This window comes from Berghia stephanieae, chromosome 7 (genome assembly GCF_034508935.2).
Source record: "Berghia stephanieae isolate SIO BIC M18660-M18661 chromosome 7, UCSD_Bste_1.3, whole genome shotgun sequence".
Taxonomy (NCBI): domain Eukaryota; kingdom Metazoa; phylum Mollusca; class Gastropoda; order Nudibranchia; family Aeolidiidae; genus Berghia; species Berghia stephanieae.
Genome location: NC_088366.1, coordinates 25,588,815 through 25,604,964, shown reverse-complemented (window position 1 = coordinate 25,604,964; position 16,150 = coordinate 25,588,815). Strand labels below are relative to the sequence as shown.

The 16,150-nt window shown below is 34.1% G+C and overlaps 2 protein-coding genes across 4 annotated transcripts in view; both read right to left on the bottom strand.

Annotated features, from left to right (window-relative positions):
* Positions 1-346: 346 nt before the first annotated feature.
* On the bottom strand, positions 347-664 carry LOC144976501 (uncharacterized). The gene has a single exon (XM_078920790.1). The coding sequence runs from the start codon at positions 662-664 to the stop codon at positions 347-349; it is 318 nt and encodes a 105-aa protein (XP_078776916.1).
* A 5,529-nt stretch (positions 665-6,193) lies between these two features.
* LOC144976941 (exocyst complex component 2-like) overlaps positions 6,194-16,150 on the bottom strand; it is a 43,862-nt gene continuing 33,905 nt past the window's right edge. For all 3 annotated transcript variants that reach the window (XM_078921567.1, XM_078921569.1, XM_078921568.1), the window contains 7 exons: positions 15,590-15,656; positions 15,115-15,231; positions 12,789-12,986; positions 11,818-11,940; positions 11,033-11,094; positions 10,848-10,904; positions 6,194-8,632 (listed from right to left, as the gene is read on the bottom strand). In XM_078921567.1, the coding sequence (XP_078777693.1) occupies positions 8,515-8,632; positions 10,848-10,904; positions 11,033-11,094; positions 11,818-11,940; positions 12,789-12,986; positions 15,115-15,231; positions 15,590-15,656 (742 nt within the window). In that variant the 3' untranslated portion in view covers positions 6,194-8,514. The remainder of the gene's footprint in view (positions 8,633-10,847; positions 10,905-11,032; positions 11,095-11,817; positions 11,941-12,788; positions 12,987-15,114; positions 15,232-15,589; positions 15,657-16,150) is intronic.

Sequence of the window (16,150 nt, the reverse complement as noted above, 5' to 3'; positions counted from 1 at the left end):
AAAAAATTAACACCAAGCTTCTTATTGTTATGTTGTTTCATGTTAAACTTGAGTTTATCTGATTAAAATGAATTATATTTAGTTAAACAATATGATTGAGTATCCCGTTGCTCATTGCCAGAAAACTCAACTCACAAGCAAAGGGACTGGTATCGATCCAGGTTTGCTGGATGGAGTATTTTGTACTTTTTTCTTTTGGTTTTACTGCCCAATCAATGATTGGGTAGCCGGCTATGTTCAGCAAGTAGCAAGTAATGATTATACTTACTTACTTTGGCCTTTTGCCCCTACAGGGGCATAGGCCATCAACGAAGGTCCTCCCCCTGTTTTTTTTTATCCTGTGCCATCACTTCCAAACCTCTCCATCTGTCCAAAAATGATGGGTGTCTGCTTCTACATCTCTTCTCCAGGTGTTCTTTTTGGTCGGCCCTTCTTTCGTTTGCACTGTGGATTCCACGTCAAAGGTGATGCTTGTTGTCTGTTTTCTAAGAATATGGCCAATCCATCTCCATTTTCTCTTCAACATTTCTTTTTCAATTGGTTGTTCTTTCTGCCACAGCTCGATGTTGCTAATTTTTTCTGGCCATTGTACATTTAAAATCTTTCGCAGAAATGAGGTGACAAAGGTTTGGATTTTGGTTTTTAACTTTTGGTCAACCTCCATGTTTCCGAGCTGTACATCAAAACTGCTTTAACATTTGCAGTGAACACACAGATTTTTGTGACAGTTGTAATGATGTTAGATTTCCAAAAGTTTTTCAAAATGTAAAAATAATGATTATAACAACCCCCTTTCTCCTTTGTTCATATTTAAATAGGGGTTAAAGTAATAGTGATATCTGCCCCATTGATCATATGGTGCGCAAAAAAAAATAATTCAGGTTGTTATGATCTAATCAATTTTACCGTTTTCGTATTATTAAATTTTCATAGATTTTAGAATACAATTGTTAACTGCTATTGTCCTTGGGGTTAATAAACTGTCTTTTGGCTCTCCGGTAATAATTCCATGTATCTGTCAAAATTGTATTCAATTCTACTCTCCATTTAGTGCTATGGAAACCAGAATAAATTCTGGCTCCATGGGTCATTTAGCTCTATAAGATTTCTCTTGTTTAATAATTCAGGAAGATTAACAGGACACATCTTAACAAAATCCAGGGAATAAATAGGCAGGATTTCCAATGTGTACTCCTAACAGCTTCATGAATAACCCTGACTTAACAGTTTATCTGTTTTAATTATATTGCCCTAGGATTTTTCCCCAGACATTTGTTTTTGGTTGGAGTGTGTAGAAAACAAGGGTTATCTTTTTTTTTTTTTTTTTTTTGCTCAGATGTTTTACCAAATGTAAACATTTATAATTTTTGTGATTGACATTATTTTCCTGTGATATTCATATGATGTTCTCTATGTATATACATTTGTATTATTTTTAAAAATTACATTATGACATATTGGTTTTAAATAGAATATATTTCAGTGATATTCCATTTTCTCTATAGACCAGACCAAATTTACAGTTTGTACTGTTTGCATTCAGAAAAGCATGGATCGTCAAGATTAGTTCTCATTTTTATTGGTAGGATCACTTCTATTCCTCTCTGTATCTGCCTTTTTTGCATGGCCTGTCTTTGTCTTGGAATTAGATAACTTGGTTTTACCAAGACCATGGCTGGGGTTTGTTGCTGGGAGGCAGTCATGTGTGTAAGCACACATTGTTTTTCAAAGAGATAAAATCATTTTCTTCGTAAATCATATCTTTAAGTGAGTGCCAGACTTTGGATGACTTTAGGGTGCCTTAGGCACGAGCATAAATTGCTTCTCTAAGATCTTATACTGAGTTATTTCTATTTGTCTTACTATTTCTTTATAGTCTGTGACTTATCGTGTTGTAGACACTGAAATGTAAATCTAATGGTCATCGGTGTATTGTCCACATCTCCTTTTTTAAAATGCATTTGTATGGCCTTCAAGTGTTTCAAACACTGTTAAATTTCTATAACATTAAACCGGCTTACTTTTCGGAAAACCCATTTCATGTAGAATAAAAGTAACCCACCACATTAAAACTGAATTGTGTTGGAATGATTCTGTTGCTGGAAATTGAGCTTGGGCTTTGAGCTTTTTTTTTTTTTTCGTAAAGTGCAATACATGTATCCACTAAACGTGCTCAAAGCACTTTACAAGGGGTGCCTGACCAACAGCAACATTTAACAAATTAATACGGGACATGCATGACGCCTGTTAGGTGATATTACAATTATTTCAGAAACAACGCTGTTAACGTCTAGGTACTCATTTTACACCTGAGTATGGTGAGAGAATGTGAGTTAAGAGCCTTTTCCAAGGACTCAACTAAGAGCTGAGCGAGGCTCAAACCCAGGACCTTCCGATCCGAAAACGAGTGTCATACCACTAGACCGCATAGCTGTACTATTGAAAAAATTGTTATGAATATTAAAGTTGCATTAAATTTTATGCTAAATTAAAAATAAATTTAATATCTCAAAATGTGACCCATTATCTCAAAACAGTATTTTGTGTGGATCATCCAGCTGCTAAAAAGTCAAAGAAAAGTCAAACTGATGAAAAACATGAAATGTTGGTGTTTAACGCTCTAAAATGTTGTATTTAATCTTATTTATTAAAACATATAAACTCACCCCAAGTCTGATATTTTTGGATATAAATTTAATTTTCAGTTTCTTAGTATTCACACACATTCAGAAAACCAAATAACAATATCACAAGGACGGCCCTGCGAAGGAAAAAAAAAGGAAGACCAAGGTCACCCTGGAGGAGAGACCGTCTGGATAGATATGGGATGTGCTGGCAGGAGATGGAAAGACTGGCCAATGTCAGAAGAGGATGGAATAGTGGATGAGGACTGACTAAAGATCTTAGTATTCCATTTTGAGGCAACAAGAGTCACAGATGGGAACAAACTTGGGTTTCATATTTGTGATCATTTAAACTTCAAATTCACTTTTCAGCTTCTGATTCACTCCAATTTAATACCAGATTGAGAGGGTGGGTCGCAATTACGCGTGCTTCTGTCCTCTGTATTGTGTTGATTGTGTGTTTGTTTGGAGTGTAATTTCCAACTCTTATGCAAACATAAGCCTATACTACACACTGTGTTATAATGATTATTTGGTATAATACAAGTTGTAAATTTGATCCATGTAGATAATTATATTTATGGTGATTTGTCATTCCAAGCCTTATTCTACGTTATATCTTTTATTGCACTTACGTTTATCCTTCTTTGCCGTTTGTTGTATATTATCTTTTTTTCCGCGATAGTTTATCATTTAAATATCTAAGGGAAGTTTCCTTCATGTTTTATTTTGGTTTCCTGAAACTATTCCTTGCAAAATCTCTGGCCAAATCCTAACTTACCTTTTTTCAGTTTTTACTTATTTATTTTTTAAAAAATCGAAATGAGAAGGATAGGTCTATATATATATATAATATATATATATATATATATATATATATATATATATATATATATATATATATATAAAATAGTAAATTATTTTAAAATAAAAATATGATTTTCAATCACTATTTCATTTGATTGCTAAATAGTACTGGTAAATGAATTTCATTCTTGAAGTGTCTGTTGTAGTTATATTTTGATAATCCATATTTTGATAAAAAGAATTATGCAAGCTAGTTACACGTTTTTGATTTTTTAATTATTGATTATATTTTTGTATTGAATTTTTTTGTCTATTCTTCTCTAAGATGATGACATACAATATCCATACCAAACTTCTTGATATCAAAAGGGATTGGAATAATACAGCAAGAATATTTTCAATACTTTTCTATGGAGAATTACAAATAGGAATAGAGAATTTGTTATCTATTGCTAAATCTTAAACATTTATTTTCACTTATATGTTTATATGACCAAATCTTAAAGAGATAAAAAGGGATTTTCAAATCTTTGATGTTCAAGCTCTCACTACCTTAGCCCATAATTACGCATAGGATAACAAAGAAGTTGCCACAAATCCAGTAAAAAATGTAATCTGTTTTTACTTAATGCCTTAAAGATGGCAGCAGTTTCCAATGGCGTTGCACTATGTTATAATGGTCTATCCGGGCCGCAAATTCCTCGCCTCATTTGTGGCGAAACCGCCTGGAAGCTTCGTCACAACGCAACGTTCAACTAGATGCTCAACGGAAGACTAATGAATTTGATTTAACTTTCACTGTGCTTTGAAATGTTAATTTATCTTTAGCTTACATCAATGTCTTGGTAACTAATGTTGATTTCTCTCCTTCAGGATGAAATTTCTTTCCTACAGCTTTGATCAAGCTAGAAAATGACGTCAATGTCTTTCCCTTAGCCGTCAGTTTCTTTCCTTAAACTTTAGCTTTGATCAAGATACTGCTATCAATATTTATCTGTATATTAATTTGAGAGAGACATATGACTTTATCGTGGGAAACATTAAAATTTTTCTTACTTATACCTTTTTGTATTACATTTGATTTGACTCTTTGGTGTTAGTGTTGCCAATAATTGTGAATATTTTAATGAAGAAAAATTTATAAACAAAACCATACCCATCTCTTCCCCTCTCCACACCATGGTATTATTATAATATGTGATATGTGACCCATTGTCTCAAATTAGTATTATGGCAGAACGTTATGTCAAAGTAAACTGAATTAGGAAAGTTAAGTGTTTTGAAATTTAAGAAATAAAACTCAAAGGTGGGTTGATTTTTTTCACCTCCCATAATGGACAGGAGATCACTTACTGTGTCTTCTATCCCCTTTTATCTGTATTCTAGTTTGCTTAATGTCTTGGGAGTTCTTATTTTTTTCCTTGCCCTGGCCAAAGTCCTTGGCTCGGAGGGAAACTGTCACATGTATAGTTATATTTTTTGGAATTTTTTTTTCTCTTGTAAATCATCTCTCTGTTATGGACTTTTACATTTTTTGTTTTGAGTATATAATGGTTTGTAAATATTTGAGTGTGTTCCTCTTGGTGGGATGCTTTGTTTGTGTCTAGAGAAACTAAGCACACTGATTGTGTTCTCTTGGAATCTACATCTGTTCCCTGTTTGAGCCATTCCCCTTTCTCTCATTTTTTCGTGTGCTTTCAATTGTAAATCCAGGATATTTGACTATCCCATTTTCTTCCATTTTGCCGGTGCTGAAATTACCTAAAGGTGTGACAAGCACCGTAAAACACACACACAAAAAAAAAAAAAAAAAAAATCCAACTCACTCTCTTCAACTGAGACATTTGTTTAATTCAGATGTCATAGGTTAAGCTCAATAAAAATGGGATTCATTCTGACATATTACTATTCTAAGACGATTGGTCACATATTTTTGATTCGCGGACCAGCATTGGAATAATGTCCTTGTTAATATTGTAGTTGACTGAATATCATAATTCCTAGTATTAATGAGTTTTTATGTTTCTTTGTGATATTTTTTTTTCCAATAAAATTGTTATTGAAAATTGTTAAATTCTTGAAAAATTTGTTAAGTTTTATTTTAGAGTTTCTTTATTTATGGCTGAGGATTACGTTCTAAGTGGTCTATACTCAGCCTTACGCTTTGTGACTTTGTGGTATAACACTCACCTTCAGACTACAGTCTGGTGTGAAGGGTTAATGCTCAAACTAGCAAAAATCATAAGGTGCAAAAAAAAACCTTGAAGTTGATCTCTTCAATCTTAGGAGAAAGACAATTCCAAGTTGCGCCGGGAGACACCATGAGCAAAGTCTGAAACTGAGTAATGGGGTCCCTCAGGGATCTGTTCTGGCGCCAATGTTGCTTAAAGTCTACATAGCGACATGCTGAACACTTCCTCCATGAGGCTGGGATACGCGGATGACCGGGCGCTTGTTACTCAAATTAAAATGAGGACTTGTCTTGAGAGCGTACTCAGTGAGGACGTCACCAGACTCAAATACTACTTTGACAAGTGGCATCTGAAGATCAATACTTACAAAACTGTGGCCACTGCATTTCACCCATGCAGTGACTGGCATACCCGTAAATTGAACGTCTCCTCAAGGATCAGTGAGCTGAATCTGAATCTGACATAATACCAAATTGAGATATGGTGCGTCACAATATCAATAAATTTTATGTTTCTTGTTTCGTTTAATTCTTTTTTAAAAATTGAATAATAAAGAAACAAGAAGCAACATTTATTCTTTTCCATTTATCATTTTAATCATGATGTAAATTACATGTTTACACAGATAGGAATGGTAATCAATATCATCAAACTAAAAATTTGATATATGCACACACACACACACACACACACATACATACACACTCTCACTAAATGGATAGTCTCACACTGACAATAAAACAATCTTTTTTCCAACACTGCAAAGGATTCAGTGTGGACCTTAAGTATCAGAAGAACCATCCTGGTCTCAAATAGACAAAGCTACATTTTTTTGCCACCCTTTTGAAAACATGCTAGTCTGTGGCAAAGTACTTTCCATTGAATCTAACAGACTTGGGCACAGTACACGCTGGATTCTAGCATGCTCTTGGGAGAAGCCAGAAAGAAAGCTAGAATCCAAGCGTGCCAAAATCCGATGCCCCTGGAAGGTAATCCATGCATTCGGTCACCCAGCTCAAGCATGTCGCATTGCAGAGCGTGCTGGAATTTGGCAATGCTAGAATACAGTGAGTACTGTATCAAATTAATGTTGGGATGATGAAAGTGGTCAGAGAAAAATCCTAAACTGAATCTGGGACTCATACCAGTCCCTCTTGCTTGTGAGTAGAGCACTTTTCAACGGGCCTATTGGGAAACCCAGCTAAAGCCTGGGCAAAACTACAAAGACCTTCTTCACAGGAATAAAAATTAAAGACATCTTGAGTAGATTTTCAGGTGTTTTAGAAAAGTGCATTACTGTTAAATAAACATGAACATTTGTTTTGTATTCAATAAGCTTCATAGTAATTCATTTTATTTCCGCAGTAGGCTATATGGAGCCATTTTGATTTCATGCAGCATAAGTCACCCTCTAGGCACCCTTTTTTTGCGCTATCACTTTTATTGATGCTATGCGTTTAGGTCATATACTCACATCCACTGGTCAAATTAAACACACAAACATATAAAACTGTGTGAAACCTTTAACTTTTTATAGATACATTTTTAGTGAGAACTAATCACTAACATGCGGTCTAGAAAAAAAATAATAAAGAGCTGAGTGATGCCAACTTGGTTCCTTCTATAAAATACCCCCTAAAGCTAAGTAGTCATCTGAACACAAGTCGAGCTTGTAAAGTGTGTCAAGTCCTTCCCCAAAGACACAATGCCAGGGCTCAGGGTTTTGAATTCATTGTCAACTATTCTTTCACTAACCTCGCTAAACATTACTCGAATTGGTATTAATGTAAATATAAAAAATTGTATATGAAGTGGATGATTACATCTTGGAGAGCTCCTTGATATTCTACATCACAGATGGGGTCAGCATTGTATATGAAAGCAAAACATAAGAAATATATATATAAATATAATACAATCATTTACAACTAAGCTTAAATCTACTGAGTTTGTTTCACTATCATAAATAGTTTACTATTAATCATTCATCTCTTAGAAATCCTATATTTTCACGTATTTATATCTCTGCTCAGTGTATACCTGTGTAAGTAATACTTCTGTCAAAAATTCACATGAATACTTAAACATTCATTTGCTAAAATACGTTTTCCCTCCTTAACGACTGATAGTTTGCTGTTTAAGAGTTGTATCACTTTATGCTTTTTTCAGAGCCTCAGGATGTGTTCTAAATTAAACATGGTATACTTATATGTACAAATTTACTTTTTTTCTTAAACACTTGAAACAAAAATGCTGAAACATCATGAATAGGAGTCTAATTCATCATGCTCCTAAGGCTCCATGTTATTTCCCCTGTGTTTTTCTTTTCTTTTTGTTTTTTCTGTCTCAAACTGATATAATTGATTGTTCTTTTCTTTAATAAACATCCTAATTGTAGTCATGTTAGCAGGGCTTGTCAGATGCAGTATGTTTTCCAGGTTCTACAATTTATGCTGTTTATTTCGTTTTTTTTTGTTTTTTTAAAGCATTCTTACATTAAACCATTACTTGTTTTCTTTTTCTTTCTTACCCCCCCCCCCCCACACACACACACAAACATACTTTTTCACATCATACTGTCAATGAGATTACACTTGGTAGAACTCTAAAGTTGCTATCATCTCTATAGTCCTCCCTCCCCCCCCCCCCCCCCCCCCTCCAAAAAAAAAAAAAATTAATTAAAAATAAAATAAAACTCAAATTAAAAATAAAATTTAAACAGCGATTGCTCATTTCATGACAGGTCCTTTGAAAGCCAGAAATACAAGAGCTCTGGAATTCATTTTGTCCAATTCCTTTGAACAATCATATGAAAATCATGGGAATCCATAGTACAGCCAGTATGATTTTGGTATAACAACTCTTTAACGAAATTGACAATTTCGTAGCATCTAACAAATGGAGTCATCCATTACAGACTGATTAATTTTGGTGTTTTCTTCCAAGTTAAAACACATAAGTTGTACTTTCATCCTCGACTTGAAGTTCTCTAACAGTTTAGACACAACTCTGAAAAAAAAAATAATAAAACTATATAAAAAAACACCAAAAAAATTAATCTTTTTTTAAAAACTTCTTTGGTTAATTTATGGCATGTTAAGATACATAAATTACCTGAAGTAATTAATCCTTGCATAACATATCGGATCTCAAAACAAGTGTCTAAAAAGACATATTTTGGCCTACAAAAAAATGTGGATCTATTAAAGAAAGCCGACTGCACTAGCATTGAAAGCCAAATATAAAGAAGAAGATGGCTGGGTCACGTGGCCAGAATGGAAAAAGGGTCACTTCCCAAGACAGCTCTGCACTGGACAGCAGATGGAAAGAGAAAGCGGGGGAGACCCAAAGAAGCCTCAGTAGACCTGTAAATTCTCAAGTCAATTAACTGAAATTAGTCAATTCGTCAAATTCAAATATTTTTTTAAAGGAAAGAAAGAATTTGTGAATCGCAGTCGAATGACCGTAACCTTAATTAGAAATGTTCCACAGTGCTACGCATAGCTCATGGGCCGTTTATATTAACGATGGATATATTGCCAAGACTAAGCGACGCTTTTTAGAATTGCCGTGTCTGAACACACCCCAGTGTATTTTCACACAGCCTTCGTGAAATTATTTTTTCACTTTCCAAACCTGTCCTGATCCCAATGGTAGCCAATTTAAACTGAGCCGCTGAGCGATAAATTTCACTGTTTCATCTAAGACAAAATTGACCACATTTACCTGGAGGACAGTAAAAGTATGAAAAAGAAAAATTCGAACACGGGAAGTGCATTATGTAGACACCTTCAAATCGAAAGTTAAATGATTGCTACAAGCACATCTCGATTGCCTCATATTGTAAACAAATTGGTTGACCGTTTCTAGTTTCTTCACTGATTGGGTACCTAATTATAAGGAACAATGGTAAGTAACCTAATTAATTCCCTTGCAAATTAGTTTTCTGCCATTTTTTGCTCAAAACGAGCTTGCTGTTTACTATTACTATTCATTTAGATTTCTATTCTTTGGATTTTTCCACTACGAATTACGAAGAGTTTCAGTCAATTTTTATAGAGCTCATTTACAGGTCTAAACCTGGCAAAGGACCATGGAAAAAGAAATAAAGGAAGCAGGTCTGTCCTGGAACACAGCGACTGCAAAAGCAGCCGACCACAAAAATTGGAGATGTCTGGTGGATGCCCTATGTGCCTCAAGGCCTGATGAGGATTAAGTAAGATAACATCTGAGATCTGCAACATTTTTAAGTAGGACAAAGGTCGAATTTGTTCTGACCTAATTGAATCTGATACTGCCACAATGTCAGTGCTGAGGGTGAAGCGACATTATGTAAAAATATCACTCACATATGAAACAATCAATTGTAGGTTCCATTCCATAAAATGTTTGCTCTACAATATTTATATAAACCATTGATCTTAGACACTACTTTAGATTGAGACTCTTCCATTGTAGTATGACAGATAAGCTAAGTCCCTAACACTAAGCCCAAGACAAATGATAACATGAAAGATGCAATAAAGAAATTAACTATCCCACTAGAATCTCTGGCTCTCACTAGGTGTCAAAGGAAGGGAAATCTTGGACTGAGTAAGACCATACGACAAAGCACAGGGATGACCAGAGATGATGTGAATTGACAATACCAAGGAATGGATATGGCAGAGTGAAAGATTTTATCCTACATCACAAATGTTTCCTTCACAATGGGACTAAGTTCGTAAGCATGGCAAATACAACTCATTTAAATTCTGAGTACTTGAGTAATTTTATGAGTAATGCAATAATGACAATAAACATATTTCACATCTGTATGTCAAAATTGATCACTGTTTTATATCTTGGATGTATATAAATGTTAACTTTAATCAAAAATTAAAAATTAATCTCTTTGATTAACTATAAGATAATATCAAATTAATAAATTAAGGAGCAGGCACCGGCGTAAGATGAAGAACTGAACACATATGTGTATGAAAGGTGCCAGACAAAGCAAGAAAGAAAAATACAAGAAAAAAAACATTCAAAAAAAATCAGACAATCTCGACTGGGGATCGAATCTCAGACCTTCTGATTACCGGTCAGATGTGCTACCATTACACCATTTTTTTTCCTTATATTTTACTTTCTTGCTTTGCCTGGCACCTTTCATAAGCACATGTTCAGTTCTTTATGAGATAATAATGTGGCAATGAAAAAGTAATTAAAAAAACAAACTCACTTTTTGCCTTCGCTAGACAGTTCTGGAACACAGTCAAAAGCCTCTTTAAAGCAGGAACTGAGGATGAAGAAGAAAGAAATACAATGATGATGATGATGATGATAATAATAATAAGATGGTACTGGTAACAGTGAATGTGGAAGTGGTGGTAATATTTTATTTTAAAAAGCGAGGGTTTCCCTTACCGTAAATGATCTGGGGCATACACATTCACAGTTGTTTGAAGGGCTTCCAATTCAAGTCTTGCCTGAAATAAGAAAAAAAAGGCATTCAAGTAAAAGCCAATGGTAAGCTGTCAATAAGATGTTAAGGCACAGTCGGTTTTTTTCGCTAAAGCTAATGATCTCATATCCTCTGTCACAGCTTAGGATCCCAGATATTTTCTTTTAGCATGGTAGGGTGATCAGGGGATAAGCTGATAACTTGAGCATCTGCTGCTGTCCATTTTTTGTACTTTATTGGATAGCAATCACCTCCATTTACAGGTAGGGTCTATTGTATAAAGTTTATATATCGCCATTTAGTAAGGAGACTTATCAATGATATAAGGAATGGAACAGTGTAAATATTGAGAATTAACAATTTGATTGTACTGACCAAATTCATATTTTTTATACAATTCAATTTCTATTTCCGTGAGAGGGGGGAAATTTTAATAAAGCCATCATGCAATCATCTATTATGAAAAATATATTCTTCATACAGTAAGAATGGTAGGTTGTGTAAACAAAACAACATCAACGTTCATACTGGTCGTATTCTCAAATCAGTCACTGCTTACCCCTATATTTCCCACCTTGTGTTTCACATTATGAATAAGGAAATGTGTTACAGGCTGACAAAAAGAATCAATTGCTCAAAACCAAATTCTTGAGAATGGAACAAACTTAATTATTAAATATTAGAACTGATTTTCTTAAGTGAAATATAAATCAGATAAAAATAATAAATTAACTGTTTTGCTGTGTACCTGTATTGCTCCAGCAGCATTAAAATCATGAACACATTGAATGAGTCGACAAAGCTCTTCACAAACAGCCTCTGTGATTTTGGTCATAATGCGTGGTACAAACTTACTGGAGATGCTGTATACCTGAAGTTTGATAAAAATCAAAGCATTAAAGACTGTTCGTGGAAACTTTGAATATGAAAAAAAAGCAATATTTTAAAGTAAGTATTCCTCCAGAGCTATTAGGACAGACCCAGCATCCCAAATACTGGTAGTGGACAGGGGATTCAGAAATAAAACAAAATCTGCAAGTGCTATACGAAATAAGCTATCTGGACCCCCATGACGCTTTTAAAGTAGATTAAAAATATAAAACAGTTAAAACAAATCACCTTTAACTTTCCAGCGCAGTGTTGATTATTATATTTAGAATCATTAAAGCATTCTATGCCTAATAAATTTGAACTGCTCTATTTTTCATTAACATCATACATCTTAAAAATCAACTCAAAAAACAAGCAAAATTTTTTTTTAAAATAGAAAGAAAACATTTTTTTTTTTCATTTTGAAACATCTCTAAGAAAATTGAAAACATGACAATTATCACCATTAAACAAGAGACTAAAAAGTAAGTAAACAAATATATAACATGATTATATCATGTCAAACGAAAGCTCTAGTGGTGCAATGTGGTGTGTCAAAACATGATAGGTAATAGATTATCATTAGAGTTTGAATGACTGAGAATGGGACAGATCTTCAGATCTTTATCATTTATTGAGAGATAATCAGGATGCTATTAATTCCGTCTTATAACATTAAAAGAAATTTTTTTAAAATCTATTATTTACAAATTATGAGAACATTTTCCTTGTTATAAAATGGATGTCCCTTAATTAATAGTATGAAACAAAGAATGGGTTAAAAGAGAGAAGGCAAAAAAAAAATTTAAAAAAATGAAAGATGTCTGCTCTTATTCTTTGGAATATTACCTCAGCATGGACCTCTATGAGGCTCAATATGATTTCCTTCAGATAATTCCTAACCCCTGATGGGTCCTTCCATGTCTTCCAGTTGAACCCTCCACGATACATGTTAGGTTCCATGGCTCCTTGGATTGGGTCGGACTTCTGCTCTATGTAAGAGTTGAACAATTGGTTGTCAAGGGCCGAGTAGGTGTCTTGTGATGCCTGTGCCAGGTTTGAGTTTTGTGAGAAAAATAAACAAGAGCATTACCATATTAATTGATAAAGAATAATTGAGCTTTTTTATTTTTTTAAATATATAGCGCAATATCCACTAAATGTGCTCAAAGCGCTTTACAGGGGGCCCAACAGCAACAATTAACATGCAGGACGAGACATGATGCCTGTTAGGCGATATTACAATATTTTCGGACAGAGATAATGCTGTGAACGACCAGATACTCATTTTACACCTGAGTACAGTGAGAGAATGTGAATAAGAGCCTTTTCCAAGGACTCAACTATGTGCTGAGCAAGGCTCAAACCCAGGACCTTCCGACCCGAAAGTGAGTGTCATACTACTAGCCCACATGGCCGAATAGTTCTAAGACGATTCATACATTATATTTGAGACCCATTATCTCACAACAGATTTTAAAGATAAAATGACCCCTTATGAAAAAAGATTAATGCTCAATGAAACATTAACTTAAACCTTTACCTAGCGCTTTGACATTGCGCAAATAGTCAATATGAGCCATAAAATTGATCTGTATAAGATGCTTGTCTATTGTAAAAATACTCTCTGCAAAAACAGACCAAACTCTCCAATTCCTTAAACAGGCAAATAAATCACCTATTACTCTCGGAAATAGCACAATAGAATTTTCAAATAAAGCAAAAAACCTTGGCGTCATCATTGATAAAGATCTTTCCATGACAAGCCACGTGAATAACACCATACAATCTATGTACATAGAAATGAAAAAAATAAGCAAAATTTGTAATTTAATACCGAAGCATATAGCAGAACTTTTAATTAATTCCCTTGTTTTATCTAAATTGGACTATTGTAACTCCCTTTGGGCGAATTTAGCTAAAGACAAAATTAGCAAACTTCAGGTTGCTCAAAATAACGCAGCCAGGTTCATTGTACGCAATAACAAAAAATACCCGTCAGCAACTCTTCTTCTCCGTGAGTTACATTGGCTTCCTGTGGAAAAAAGAGTTGTCTATAAGATTTGTACTGTTGTCTACAAATCCCTGAGCACGAACAGTCCCTCCTATATTAAAGACCTTCTAAACATATATATCCCCAATAGAAACTTGAGGTCAAGCAATGACCAATCAATCCTTGTCAAACCTAAGCCATTGCGTAAAATAGGTGAACAATCTTTTCAATTTTCAGCCCCCCATTTTTGGAACTCTCTCCCATCACACGTGAGATGCTCGGATTCGTTGACAACGTTCAAATCTCGCTTAAAGTTTTATCTTTTTATGTCATAATGTTGCAATATTATTTTCATATTTTGTTGTTGTTAAATTGAATTCGTATCACGTTTCCTTCACACTTGTCTCACTGTAATATGTTTTGTTTTATATCACTGTAAAGCGCTTAGAGCCTGTGACAACGGGGTAAAGCGCTATATAAATGCCATTTATTATTATTATTATTATTATTACCGATGGGGTCAGAAATAACTTGGCCATACCTTTGACAGAAACTGTTCCTACTTTCACCTTGCAAGACATAATTCTAAGTACCTACTTCTTTCAGAGCCATTAGGCCCATAGAGCCTTAGTTTATTCCAGTTTCTGTAGAGTGAAGGCCAATAGCAATTACAAAGTACTTTCCATTAGATCTAACAGAACCAGCTACTCAATCATTACAAGGTGGGCAGGGAGTCAGAAAACAAAATTCTCAGCTGAATGCAGGATCAATCTCGGCCTCTCTGCATGTGAAGTAAGTGCTTCACCAATTGAGCTTTGGGGACTGTATATACACAAATCTGTCAATCTACTTCTTTGCACCTTTAAATAATACAATTTTACTTCTATTTTTGAAAAAACATTTGTTTTTCGTATGGCAGAGTTCCTATCCAGACTCAATCCCTCTCCATAGCGTGATCAACAGGCATATTATGGCCACTTAAAAATATTAAGGATATGTCTTTAATACAATTATTACTTTTTGATTTACTTGTATTTACTTTTTAAAATATCTTAAGAAATCTAGTTCTAACTACTTTAGCACATCAAATTACATGCAATGAAATATATCTTAGAGCAATTAAAACTACTACTATAACTAATTACGAAAGCAAAATGTGAGGTCATCGACACTTTAACACACCTTTAGAGCTTTTTCCATCTCCACATATCCATGCCTTGTGAGATTGTCTATGATTCGGGGAACCACAACCTCCCAAGTGTGACTGCAATTACTCAGCATGATGATCAGACGCTTGTCCTGGAAAATTAAAGCAACAGTATATAAAAGTATCTATATTATGATAAACATTCTGTTGTAAAACCTTTGGGACAACAGTAGCTCCCTAGGAAACATATCAAGCCAAAATGACGAATCACAAGTTCGTATTGAAAGTTATCCTAGTGTCCTGTTAAGTAATGGACGGTAGTGTTTTTTTTATTCCCAATGACATAAGCGAAGCTTAACTACATATCTGTATCACTCAATTGGTAACACAGAGATAAGTGACATCAAACATTATTTTACAGGTTTAATAAACTGATGACAATGTTTTTTTCTATCACTAATTATCAGTACTTATACACATTAAAAAACAAAACAAAAACAAAACCCTAACCATTGATGGTATGGAGTCTTCTTGCTGCTCTATTTCTGCATCAAAACTCGCTGAATGTTTCAGGTTACTGAAAAAAAAGGAGAAAAAATAATTGTCATTGTGTTAATAACTCTACAGTACATTTGATCAATAAAATATAATTTTAATGAATTCATAAATTGCATCTAAACCAATCCAATATACTGTGTTAATATAAATCAAATAATTTTTAAAAATATAAGAAACAAATAAATTAAGGAATCAATATGATTATCGTGTCAGACATATGCTGTAGCAGTGCAATGTGCAGTCAAAACTTGATAGGTATTCAGAGTTTGAATGATTGATGATGTGACATAAAGGATCTAGGCACCCCATGTAAGGGTGCACTTATATTTTTTTACCAACGGAGGTAGAATCAACTTTTTTTTTTGCTATCCAGAATCAAATTGTGCAGGTCATTGACCTTTGCTAGGAGTTAATGTTATAATAATATAGTAGATAGCCCGCTACTTCCTCTTGTAGTACGTTTCTGAATGTGTGTATGTTTATATGTGTGTCTGTGTGTGTATGTATGTGAGG

Excerpts from the sequence above, each read along its gene's own strand:
- LOC144976501 (XM_078920790.1), bottom strand. The coding sequence starts at position 664 with ATGGAGGTTGACCAAAAGTTAAAAACCAAAATCCAAACCTTTGTCACC.